General features: G+C 36.5%; 1 protein-coding gene across 1 annotated transcript; it reads left to right on the top strand.

Annotated features, from left to right (window-relative positions):
* Positions 1-9,833: 9,833 nt before the first annotated feature.
* On the top strand, positions 9,834-12,631 carry LOC104238023 (uncharacterized). The gene is made up of 2 exons (XM_009792280.2): positions 9,834-10,054; positions 11,950-12,631. Exons 1-2 carry the CDS (start codon positions 9,979-9,981, stop codon positions 12,471-12,473), a joined length of 600 nt encoding a protein of 199 aa, XP_009790582.1. The 5' UTR covers positions 9,834-9,978; the 3' UTR covers positions 12,474-12,631.
* The last annotated feature ends 437 nt before the right edge of the window (positions 12,632-13,068 follow it).

The raw sequence follows: 13,068 nt of genomic DNA, 5'->3' as shown, positions 1-13,068 counted from the left end.
ACAACATATGCTAATCAACCAAATGCCAAACGTTTGTTCTTGATAAACAAAGATGGCCGAATAAACAAAATGCCAAAACAGAGGATTGGTCGAGTTTCAGAATGACCAGAGAAAAGAAGAAAAGACGGGGAGAGATTGAAAATAGAATAAACAAAATTAGAAAGACTCACCGGCTAGGCTCGAACTGGGAATCGACATTCTGAGTCAACACAACATAATGTCAAACATTTGTTCTTGTTGGAGAACAAACGGGCATCATTATTTTTTGCTGAAACAGACTCGAACAAACCAAAAGATCCAAACGAACGACCCCTTGTGTGCTGGTCCCAATTTAGGGTTCTGAGGCTCGAACTTAAACTTGATATTCGATGCGCTTTGGTCCGATTCAAAGGAAATCCATTATAAGTACCGTATGAAGGAGTCACGGGGGTCATATGGTGTTGATTTGGGGTCGATTAGACGAACCAAGGTTCCGGACAGATTTTTCGATCTAATATTTGAAGGGCTCGGGGATTATTCGAAGAAAAACGAGTGTGGATTCGGAGAGGGGATGGCATAGTGGTTCAGGGGTGTGATTTTGGTCGGGACCGGAGAAGGGGCCGTCGGGTTTTGGTGGAGGATTTTCAGGGCGGCTAGCTAGGGTTTTTGGGGTCGTCTGGTTTGTTGAGAGAGAGACGAAGGGGTGGGAGGTTATTTTTGGTAAATGAAATTGGGGTAAGGGTTTGGGGGTAACTGAAATTAGGGGATTGAATCCTGGTCGTTGATCTAATTGTGAGCACGTGATTTTTGCCTTACGAAAAATTACTCCAAAATAAATCAAAAGAGATTTCTTGTACTGTGTAATTTTTGAATTTGGCGTGGTGTTAAATGTTTGTGTTATGTCCGTAAATGTTTATTTTTGTCAAAATAAATCAAAAAATAAAGTAAAATACATATTGCATGCATATAGGATGCATTTAAGAGATAATTTAAATAAAATCGCAAAAAATACGCATTGGTTCTATTTTAAATGTTTCACTATGTAATTGATGTTTTTGCCTATGTGTTAAATAATTGTTATAGAGTAATTAATATATTTTTGTGAAGTTAAAATGGTTTTATAATTTTTAAATTAGAAAATGAATTAATTAAAAAATAAAATAAAGAAAACATACTAGTAAAAGATTGGACCTGGATTAAAATCCAGGCCCAAATCAATTAATCCCCTTCACAGCCCAATCCCAACAGCCCCATGTCCGGTCCAATTCAAACAAATCAAAACGACGACGTTTCATCACCCTTCATCAAGGGCCGTCGGATTCAATTCATCCAACGGTTGAGATACACTACCCTTACCCGTAACCCGTAACCCGACCCTTTAACCCGATCCAGCCTGACCCCAACCTTTAACCAAACGACGACGTTTGGTTAAGTGAATTGATCTCAACCGTAAATCTTAATTGATCCAACGGATGAGATCAATCCACCCCACTCGTATATAAATCCAATCCACACCCCAGCCCCCCAGACCAAACACCCCACCCTTCGGCCCTGTTCATCGTCTCCTTCAAGAGACCAAATGAACTTCACCTTCCACCACCGTGCACCGCCTACCGGAAATCGCCTCACGGCGGTTCCGGTAGTCCAAACCACCCCACCTTAACACCCTCGACTCCTCTCAACCTCCCCTTTCCAAATCCATAACACATATACCTTGAATCAGGCCCCAATGTCTCGAATCTTCGATCGAAGTTTGGCCTGAAGAACCAACTGTCTCTGATGACTTCCAAAATAACACCAGAGCTTCCCCTGTCCATCCTCATCACGGATCTGTTAGTAGCATGGTTCGAATCTTCATAGAACTGCTCGAATCTTAACTTGAAGATTCGAGTGAAACCTAACCCTACTCAGATTCCTTCCAAATTAACACCAAATGACCCCTAGACCTCGCTCGTGCCTAGAATACCGTTGGTTTGCTTCGAATCTGCCTAGAAGTGTTCGGATTTAAGATCCAAAATCTGGAACCCTAAGAATTTTCCAATCTTGGAATTTTTCCGATTCGAGTGAAGGATTGAGGTCTAAGAGACTTTAATCGAGGTATTCTCAACTGAGAATACTTCGAATAAAGTCTGTTCAACCTCAAAAATGTCCGAATCCAAGTTGAGTCTGTGTCTGAATAAATTTGAAGATTCAGAGGTATTTTCTATTTCTTTTGTGTATTCTACGTGTATTGTTGTCTGTTTTAATAGTTTTTTTTTAATTTTTCATATTTGTTTTGATCAATTCTGTCATTTCTGTCTCCTACCCCATCTACTTGATCCGAATGAGAATTGTTTCTATTGGTTGTGATTGTTTACAATGTGTGTAATCGACTCGATTAAGTTCGTCGATTAATTATATTACGAATTCTCATAATACTGATTGAAATTATCTGTTATTATGTACTGTTTGTTGACGAATACTGTAGATAATCATTTTTAGCTAATACTCGTTAGTTAAATCATCCTGGTTTATATGAATCTGTCAAAATAAAGGTTGTATATATGTTACTGTCTGAACATTAAAGTTTCAGGACATTGTCAGTATTGACAATGATCCTGTGTGTGTTTGATTCTAGTTCAGTGTTAGGTCCAGTCTGAATTGTGTTGATAATTTTCAGTAATATGTTGTTAGTTCTAAATTCAGTGAAATATTGCTATAATGTCAAGTTTGGATTCTAGTTTACAAAGTTGGTCAGATACAATTGTATTAGGAGGTTAATAGGATTGGTTATAGCTGTAAATCAGAAGAATAACTAAGTTTGTACAGATTTTTAGAAACTGTTTTGCTATAGGTTCTGATTTTTCAGTAATAACATCAAGATTTCAGGGGCATTTCTGGGAATGAGCAGTAAAAAACAGGGTGTTAGTACTAGTATATTATAATGTAATGTTAGTTGCTATTAGTTAATAATACTAATGGGGAACAAGGGATAATGGGCTGCTGAAAATCAGGGAAAAGGTTTTACATAATGGGATTTTCTGTTTTTAAAAAGAAGAAGGGGGTCCAAGAAGCACTTAAATTGCCTAGGACCAGCCCTGTATAAATACAGGAGCTGGACAGACAGTTAAGGACAGAATTTTGGAGTGAGAAAAAAAAGAGGGAATTTTTGAGTGAGAAAGAGAGAATTTTAAGAGAGAGTTTTGCATGCAGAATTTAGGAGAGTCTTTGAGGAATTTTCAGAAAGACTGGAAGAAAGTTTAAGAGTTCCTTTTGAAGAAATTTTAGGAAAATTGAGAGGGAGTTTCAGATTTTAGGATCAGTTTTCAGAAGAGGAGAGTTTGAGAGATTTTAAAAGAGGAAAAAGAAACAGAAAAGGAACAAAAGAGCATTCACACACACACACAGATATACAGCAACAGAAAAACAAAAATCAGAAAAAATGGGATTTTGAAACTGAAAAGGAATTGAAATTTGAAATATTGTTTCTTTTGTTGAATTTGTTCAACCTTACTTGGTTCCATTGATTCAATTAATATTTGAAGTGTCCAGTTTTAAAAATAGCTGTACTGTGTATCTGTTTTCTTCGGATCCTCTTATTGCTCAAATTTGAGGGAATACTGGTATTTCGCTGTTTTTGTTACTGCTGCAACTGCTGAAACTTACTTCTTCTACCTTCATTTTCAGGTATATATATCCTTTTAAATTCTATGTTGGAAAGAGATTCAATATGGTGGATAAATGAAGATTGAATTGAAATTCTGTTTTTATCTGTCCAAATTCATCAATTTAAATCTCGTTTTTTTATTTTATGTTAGTTAATTAGTAGTGAATTCAATTTGATAGCTATGAGCTAATTGTCTTACTTTGAAAGTTCGTATAAAGATTTGTAATAACATTAGCTCATTATCTCATTAGTTTAATCATATTAAATTGTCGAAGTAGGGAATATGGTATGAATGTTGGTCATTATTTAAATTTTGTTGTTGGTTAAGTAAGAAGTGATGTAGAAGGGCCAAGATAACTATAGTAGTGATATTTTTTGTTACATAAGGTTAAGATGATGATGTCGATAAGATAATAGATGTGTGTATAAACTTTGGTGAAAGGTGACATGGTATAGCTTGTTACGATGTTTAAAATATTATGAAGGTTTACAACATATAACTAAGTTGCATATAAGGTAATTTTATTGAATTGGCTTGTATAATAATTCCTTTCTTATAAACTCGAATGCCTATCTACCTTCTTAAAATAAATTAACCAAGTAATTAGGCCTATTAGATTAAAAGCAAGCATATAAGAATGAAAAAAGATGTATAAGCATAAATTGCCACACTTCATATCAATGATAATTAGAAGTAGAATTTGCATTAAATAAATAATGAAAATTCTCGGAAAATATTTCCTTCCTTTATGAATCATTTATTTTCAGTTTCATATGCAATTTATTCTTTGGCATATATATATATATATATATATATATATATTTATTCTTTGGCATATATATATATATATGTCATATATGTTTAAAAATAGTACTAATCATGTTTTTATTCTGTTCTTTGAACTTGAATAGTCTTGGATAAACATGTTATATGTGGAAATTCCATAATATCATTATAAATATGTCGCGCGATTAGGGATACGTTCGCGTACCCTGATTATATTTTTAAAAGCAAAAAATTCGGATTATGCGTACGCGCAATTTCGAACGAATGTTTAATAAAAGGATTTTTCTAAAGGCGTTAAATCAATTTCATAAAAAACCCGAGATGTACGGTTCACTATTCAAGAAAAATAAATATTCTTGATTCAAAACAATCTCGGAGAAATGATTGCTTAATATATTATAAAAAATTATTGTGTACACGTACGCGTGACACAATTCCGCATTTTTAATTTATAACACGAATATACGTACGCGTAATTCGATTCAAAGAAGGTTTCAATCGTAATAAGTATAAGCAGTAGTAAAATCAGAAAACATCAATATTTAATAAAATCAAGATGATTAAGCCAATAATAAAAACAGTTAAGCGACCGTGCTAGAACCACGGAATTCGGAAATGCCTAACACCTTCTTCCGGATTAACAGAATTCCTTACTCAGGATTTTTGGTTCGCAGAAAAATAAACAGAGTCATATTCTCCTCGATTCAGGGATTATAATTGGTGACTTGGGACGCCTCAAAATTCCCAGGTGGCGACTCTGAAACAAATAAACAAATCCCGTTTCGACTGTCCTTTAATTGGAGAAAACTCCCCACGCGCCCCGCGGGCGCGGGAAAAAGGAGGTGCGACAGCTCTGGCGACTCTGCTGGGGATCATCAATTAACGACCAAACGGTGTCGTTTTGTAATGGAGCAGATTGGGTCAGGGGAGGGACGGGTATGGGTCGGTTATAGGACTGGGTAAGGGTATTTTTTGGCTTAGGCCTGGGGAAAAACTGGCCTGGTCCGATTTTCTTCATTTTTTTCATTTTGCTTCTTTTTCTTTTTCTTAAACTAATGAAACTAAAATTCTAAAAATCCTAAATTAACTTATAGAACTAAATTAATTTATAAAAGTACTCATTAACTTTTAATAACAATTAACACACATAATTAAATACCAATTAAAATAAAATTACACAATTTGGACATTAAAAGCTAAAAATGCAAAGTACATTATTTTTATGATATTTCATTTTGTAAAACAACAATTTTCTTAATTAAATACAAAAATCAAATCCTAAATGCAAATGCCACATTTTATGTATTTTTTTCTTAATTAAATAAAATAAACGTGCACAGACAAATGTATACAATACAAGAAAAATAACACAAAATTCACAACAATTGCAAACAAACAAAATTATTTTATTTTGAATTTTTTGGGATTAATTCTCATATAGAGCAAAAAATCACGTGCTCACAGGACTTCGTGCTTTTAATATAATAATACTAGTCTCTATGTGCGTGCTTTGCATGTATGTCCCAACTCCAATAGTGATTATTATGTAATTTGTATCCAACGTAATAAACTTTTATTTTTTTTCTTTTTCTAAATTTTGACCACAAGTAACAAGAGAAAGGAAAAGGAAAAATTCCAAACCAGAAGAGGAAGAAAGTGAAAGATACGTGCAATTTAATTTTGTGTCCTCAGGTGAGAAGGAAAAGTATTTTCCTCCAAAAATTATGTGAAGGAATCACGAATGTAAAGATAATTTCAATGAAAATACCCTAGTACTTCGAACCATGTAACCTTACTTTCCTTCTTCATTGAATCATCTTCTAATGACCTCAATCATTGAGAGATTAAGTTAGTCCAATACTGTATATTCACTTAAATAAGAATTGTGACGACCCGGTCAGTCGTCTCATGAGTTACCGCTCCGTTTTCCCTATTTCAGCTTCTTTATGCTTTGTTATCCGTATTTTTGTGGTATCGGGTTGGCCGGATTGAGTCCGGAATGAGTTTGGTGAAGTTTGAGACACTTAGTCTCTTTTAAGAAGGTTTAAGTTGGAAAAGTCAACCGGGTGTTGACTTATGTGTTAGAAGGCTCAGAAGTGAGTTCCGATGGTTCGGTTAGCTTCGGGAGGTGATTTGTGACTTAGGAGCGCGATTGGAATGGGTTTTTGAATTGTAGAGAAGATTTAGGCTAAAATTGGCGAAGTTGATATTTTGGCGATTCCGATTGATAGGCGAGATTTTGATATAGGGGTCGGAATGGAATTCCGAGAGTAACAATAGCTTTGTTGTTTCATTTGGGATGTGTGTGCAAAATTTTAGGTCATTCAGACGAGATTTGATAGACTTTTTGATCGAAAGCATAATTTAAGAGTTCTTGGAGTTCTTAGGCTTGAATCCTATGTTAAATATGTGATTGATGTTGTTGTGAGCGTTCCGAAGTTTTGAACAAGTTTTAACGATGTCATGGGATGTGTTGGTACAATTGGTTTGAAGTTCCGGGAGTTTCGGGTAGGTTCCGAGATGTTTTAGGCCGAAAATCATAGCTGTAGCAGGTCCAGAAGGGTTGCAGGCCTCGGAACCCACCCACGTGGTCTGCACAAAAAGGAGTGCGGCCGTGGTATGTGCTATGCTAACGGAAATGAAGTGCGGCCGTGATAGGTGTTGTGCGGACCGCACAAAATGCAGTGCGGCCGCGGTGGGGGACATTTCACTGGTCCTGCTTCGGAAGCTCATATCTTTTGATCTACAAGGAATTTTGAGATGATTTAAAAACGTAAATTGTATCCCTTTGTGTCTAGTTTCCAGAAAGGTAAAGATATCACAATTTGGACATATGTAGCAAAAGTTATAGCTAAAATACTAAAGCCTGTCACTGCAGAGGAAAGCCTGTGCGACCGCGGTCGTTTTTGTGCGGACCGCATTGACTTTGTACGGCCGCGGTCGATTTTGTGCGGTCCGCGGAGGTGGAAATCTGTGGGGTACTCTATAAATACGAGTTTTTGGGTTTTATTTGATATTTTGACCTACAGAGCTCAGATTTTGGCGATTTTTCGAAGGTTTTTCAAGAAATTCATCGGGGTAAGTGATTCTAACTCAGATTTGGCTAGAGTACATGAGTCTATCATTGAATTCATCATTTAATTCGTGATTTGGGATGGAATTTGGGGAGAAAAATGTGAAATCCTTAAAAAATATAAAATGATGATTTGAAGGACCAAATGGTATCGGAATTGGATAATTTTTGTATGGTTAGACTCGTGAGAGTATAAGGATTCTAGTTTTGTGAATTTTGTCAAATTTCGAGATGTGGGCCTGGGGGTCGGGTTTGACCAAATTCTGAAATTTTGTGGTAATTCGATTGTTTTCGCTTAGGCTTTGTTCCCTTAGCATATTGTGACGTATTCGTTCTGATTTTGGATAGATTCAACGCACGTGGAGGCCGATCCGAGGGGCAAAGGCGCCACGAGTTAGAGATTTAGCCGGTTCGAGGTGAGTAATGATTGTAAATAATGCTCTGAGCGTTTGAAACCCTGGATTGCACATCGTAGTGCTATATTGAGGTGAGACACACGCTTGATGACGAGCGTGAGGTCATGTACTATTGGGGATTGTGACTTGGTCTGTCCCGATTGATGATTTTACCGCGTATTTGATTGAAACTTATTTGTTATCATCATGATTTGGGCTGATTGCCATATTTGGGCTTCGTGCCAACCATTTGAACCCTTTGGGGATTTTTATTACTATTTCCTCACTATTTTGATTTACTAATTGAACTCAGTCATGTTATTTTCCACTGTTTTACTACTCAACCCATTTTACTCCGTTTTGAGACTTAAATGATATTTTAAATGATGTTTTGGGGCTGAGAAATACTGTTTTACTAATGCCCGAGGGGCTTATGAGTATTTTCGACTGAATAAGGCCGATGGCCTAGTTGTGAGGAAACACTGATACTGATTTGAGGCCGAGGGCCTGAGATATGTACGCCATGAGGTGGCGTGTTGATATTGTTTATGAGGCCGAGGGCCTGAGATATATACGCCACGAGGTGGCTTGACTGTTATGAGGCCGATGACCTAGATTTGATGCCACGAGATGGCTTGATATTGCGCTTGGGCCGTAAGGGGCCCCTCCCGGAGTCTGTACACCCCCAGTGAGCACGGGTACCCATTGTGATGTGAGATTGAGCCCGAGGGGCTGGCACTGTTATGAGATTTGAGCCCGAGGGGCTGGTACTGTTTTGAGATGTTGCCCAAGGGGCGTTTTTGTTGATATTGTGATCGAGGGGCGAACTTCTATTTGTTTACTTACCTGTCAATTACTTGTTTTACTTGTTAAAAAGGGATTTTACTCGATTATTCACTGTCTACTGGTTTTAAGTGATTTTTACTGCTTCGGTATATAATGCCTTGTGTTTTACATGTTTTCTTACTTTCAGTCATTATTTATATTTATTACTCACTGAGTTGGAGTACTCACTTTACTCCCTGCACCGTGTGTGCAGATTCAGGCGTAGCAGGTCCCACTCCTGAGTGCTGATCCTTCTAGTCCATGCGGTGTTTCGGAGACTACGAGGTAGCTGTTGGCGTTCGCAGCCCCCGTGTCTCCCTTATCTTATTATTTCTAAGTTCTTCAAACAGTTGTACCAGATATTGTATTTAGTAGACTCGTATTAGGATCCTTAGTTGCTCATGACTTGTAACACCCCGGTTAGGGCTGTGTCGGGTTGAAAATCCCGCTTTGTTATCTCTATTTCCGCTAATTATGCTATTAAATTATGTTTGAATTGTTCTTATGCTATTTAACTACTTAAAATGACGAAATATGTTAGACTGACTGGCCTTGTCTTCGCAAGAGGCGTCATCACGACCGAGTTCGGGGTTAGGGTAGTGACAAGAATATAGTACTATATGTTTTGAAAGGTAAACGTTCAGATATAAAATAAAGGGTTCAACCAAGACATATCGCAAGCATATTTAGAGATACTGAAGTGATATTTGCTTTTAAAAATGCAATCATTTAGTAATATTAAATTTTTAAGTAGGACAGAATTATATAAAAGAAGATAAAGTAATCCTTAAAATTTAAAGACAGACTCGCCAAAAATTAATTACAATATAGTAGCACTTTCCAAAAAGGAATTAAATTGTGTTTTAAGAAAATACATTCCTAAAATTCCCAACCTTTATTGAACAAATTGAAAAGGTAAGATATTCGTAAAATTTCCAACATAAATAAAAATGATTTTCTCTTAAAGAACTCAAGCTGTCTTCAAATCCTAAACCGAGTAATATAAGAAAGAAAAATATATTATTCGAAAGAAAATAAAAGAGGAAAAATATCTTTTTAAGAAAATAAAATAAAATTGTTTTTCATTCCTAGTATTTCTGACCCATTATAACCCTTATACGCAAAGTTACAGTACACATATTATTGCCGTAAAAAAATTGACACCCAATTTTGATTGTTTGCAGTGACGAGACTTGTAAATTAAGAAACCTAGAACCACCAAAGTGCAAAAATCCCATATACAGAAGCTTGGTGAACAAAGGTAGAGATTGCGATGGCGGCTCGGCAAATTCAGAGGCGAATTCTGAGTCTTCTCGCTACTAAGCAGCCTCAAACCTACATCTCTAAAGGTATGCGTCCCCTCTAGATTTTATACCATTGTTTGGGAACCTGTAAGAATTTGCATATAACTTCTCATTTTTACTCCAATATTCTTCGCAATTAATATACGCCCAGATTTTTTTTTTTTTTTTTTTTTGAATAGCCTAAGCTAGGGAGGTATAGAGGCGATGGGCAATCAATATGAGGTATCATTTGAATTCATGCTTTGACATCTTAAACCAATGTTATTTATTAAAAGCCCTTTAGAAGAACCGAAGGTTCATGGGTCTTGAAGCAAAAGGGGAGAAGTGAAGTGCACAATTTAGGGAAATTTACCTAACATATATAATCAAATGGTAATTGAAATCATTAATCTCAGCATTCTGTATAAAATAATGCTGATATTAATCCAACTCATCAAAGCTGATATTTAAAGAACCCGGTGCTCCTCATTTGGATTACCTCGTTCATCATTGTTTGAAGCGCACACATCGATACCTCCTCACTTCACATTGCTTCATTGCTTTAAGCGACAAAGTGATAGTTTCTAATAACATTGGTGAAAGCATCGGGGATTTGGATTTGAAGAGAAGCATAGAACTTAGTTTTATGGATGATTTCTGAATTGCAAATTATTTGAGATAGTGTCGATTTAGCAATCCGGAAGAGTCAGGGTACTTGAGATTGCCTAGGGGTTAAGCTCGAAGGCATGGATATTCTTCAGCCGACCTTCCACATACGATCACACCCTCAACTTCCACGAGTGAGATTCTTGACTAATGCAGCTGATTATGTATATCCATTCTTCAGTCTTCTTCTCATATGCAAGATAAAATGAATTTGTGTGGCATGCGCACTGTAAAATCAAACCTGAGCTTTGTGAGAAGATATCCTGAGATATTGAAGAGTTTTGATTATCTTGTTATAAATCCAGCATCCAAATTAAAGTTTCCTTATTGCTTTTCCTCTGCGCTTGCTTAGAGAACTTGAAATATCTGTTGAGATTTAGGTTCTAGTCAAAATAAGGCACATTTGCTTTAAGAAAGTATAACACACAGGAAGCACTTGGGAAGACAACTCAATGTTAAACTTTGGGAGTTTCTCTATCCATAATTGGTATGTTAATCTGTCAAGAACTTTGAGAGTGACCTATGATTAAGCGGTGATTTTTTGACTAGCTGTTGTTTGAAATGTCATGTGCATTCAATTCATGATTTTTGGGGTTATCTCTGAGGGAAGTAGCCTCGTAAAATCTGGAGAATTCCATGTGGCCTTTTTCGGCTATGTGAGATTATCTAATAGCTGTCATATGTGAAGGAGAGGAGTTTCTTTATTCTTTTTCTTCTTAGAATGGTATTGCTGTAGTTGCTCTTGGTCAGCTTTTGTGTTCACGGATCTGAAAGAATGCAGTATTGACAATCATAAAGTTTCACAAGCCAATAAGTTGTATAGCTTATAAAAAAAAGCACCACTAAGTTGTATATGATAGTGAATCAGTGAATCGAAATACCACCCTGCTATCTGGTGAAAGAACATGTTTCTTTTGGCCTGGGGCTATTTGGGTAACTGTTCTAGCTATGAGCATTGAAGGAGAGTGAGGAAAGCTACTTTTTCTCTAAAAGAGTTTGCTTTTCCTACTGCTTTTTTAAATAGTTGTGAATACTGCTTTTTGTTCTACTGATTGACCTTTTCTTTTCAAGTTACAAAGAATCACCCAATTATTGGTATTTTCTTATATAAACTTCTGTCTCTCTCTCACGCTCTCTCCCTCTGGTATTATTGAGAACATCAGGCTATTACTCTTTTGGGGGAAGGCCCCCCTAAACTTGCACAAGCAGCTTACTACCATGGCTTTGGGACAAACGTCTCTTATATCGGAAGTTGTTTGTTATTGAGGTTCTACCATGTTTCTTAATTATTCCAGGATCAGGATGGCATTCTGTTTCTCCTGCAAGGTCATTTTTTGGCACGGACAAAATATGTTCAAGAAGGTGCTTTCAAACAGTTGCAGAAACCGCCAAGCAGGCTGTTGGAGTAGGGGAAGCTAGTAAAAATTGTGATTCTGCTGCTACAGCTGTTTCTAGTATCAAGAATGAGGCCACATACAACAAGTACACCGTGCAATCTAATCTGAAAATCTCCCCCAGGCATGATATGGTGATGGTCTTCACATGCAAAGTATGCGAGACCAGAACAATGAAAACAACTTGCCGTGAGTCATACGAGAAAGGTGTAGTGGTGGCTAGATGTGATGGTTGTAACAACTTACACCTGATGGCTGATCGACTGGGGTGGTTTGGAGAACCTGGTAGCGTGGAAGACTTCCTGTCTGCTCGTGGAGAGGAAGTGAAAAAGGGTTGTGCTGAAACTTTAAGTTTCACACCAGAAGTTCTGGCGGGGAAGAAGAACCTGGAAGAAATTGGGGAGAAGCAGAATCCAAAATTTTGATTTAGGATGTGTTTGGAAACCTCTGTGTAATTACACAGTGTAAAGTTGGCTAGAATTGAAGTTGATTCTGTAATAAAATCGAGCAACCCATCTTTAAGCCTAAATTTCGTCTATACTTTGATTTATAAGGAATAGAATGGAGAATTCATTGACTTTCAGTTTAAGTTATATGGTCAGGTGATTGCTCTATATGTAGGAAGATACTTGTTACGTTTTTGTGTTAAGTTTACATACCAATTATTCATGCTCTTGCTTAACATGTCTCTAAGCAATTCCTTCCGTTCCATTTCGTGTTTTTTTTTTGGGGTCAAATGACATACTTTTAAAGTTACACAAATGTCATGACATGTTTTAGATCGCAAATTTTAAAAATCTTTATTTTTCCCCTAAACATTATGCTCAGTCTAGTATTGCCATATTGAGTGAAGCAGAGGGAGTATCATTATGTCATATTTTTTTACTCTATTACTTAATAATCATTTATATTAAAAACGAATGAAATTTAAAACAAGATGAAATTTTTAATAAAGCAAGAAAAATAGCGAAGTGGGAGTTGAAAATTTTAAAATTTTATATAGCAGATAAAATCTAACCT

The sequence above is a fragment of the Nicotiana sylvestris genome, chromosome 5 (genome assembly GCF_000393655.2).
Source record: "Nicotiana sylvestris chromosome 5, ASM39365v2, whole genome shotgun sequence".
NCBI lineage: Eukaryota > Viridiplantae > Streptophyta > Magnoliopsida > Solanales > Solanaceae > Nicotiana > Nicotiana sylvestris.
This window is presented reverse-complemented; position numbering and strand designations above follow the sequence as displayed.

Excerpts from the sequence above, each read along its gene's own strand:
- LOC104238023 (XM_009792280.2), top strand. The coding sequence starts at position 9,979 with ATGGCGGCTCGGCAAATTCAGAGGCGAATTCTGAGTCTTCTCGCTACT. Across the intron at positions 10,055-11,949 it reads TCAAACCTACATCTCTAAAG|GATCAGGATGGCATTCTGTT; the intron begins GTATGCGTCCCC and ends TAATTATTCCAG.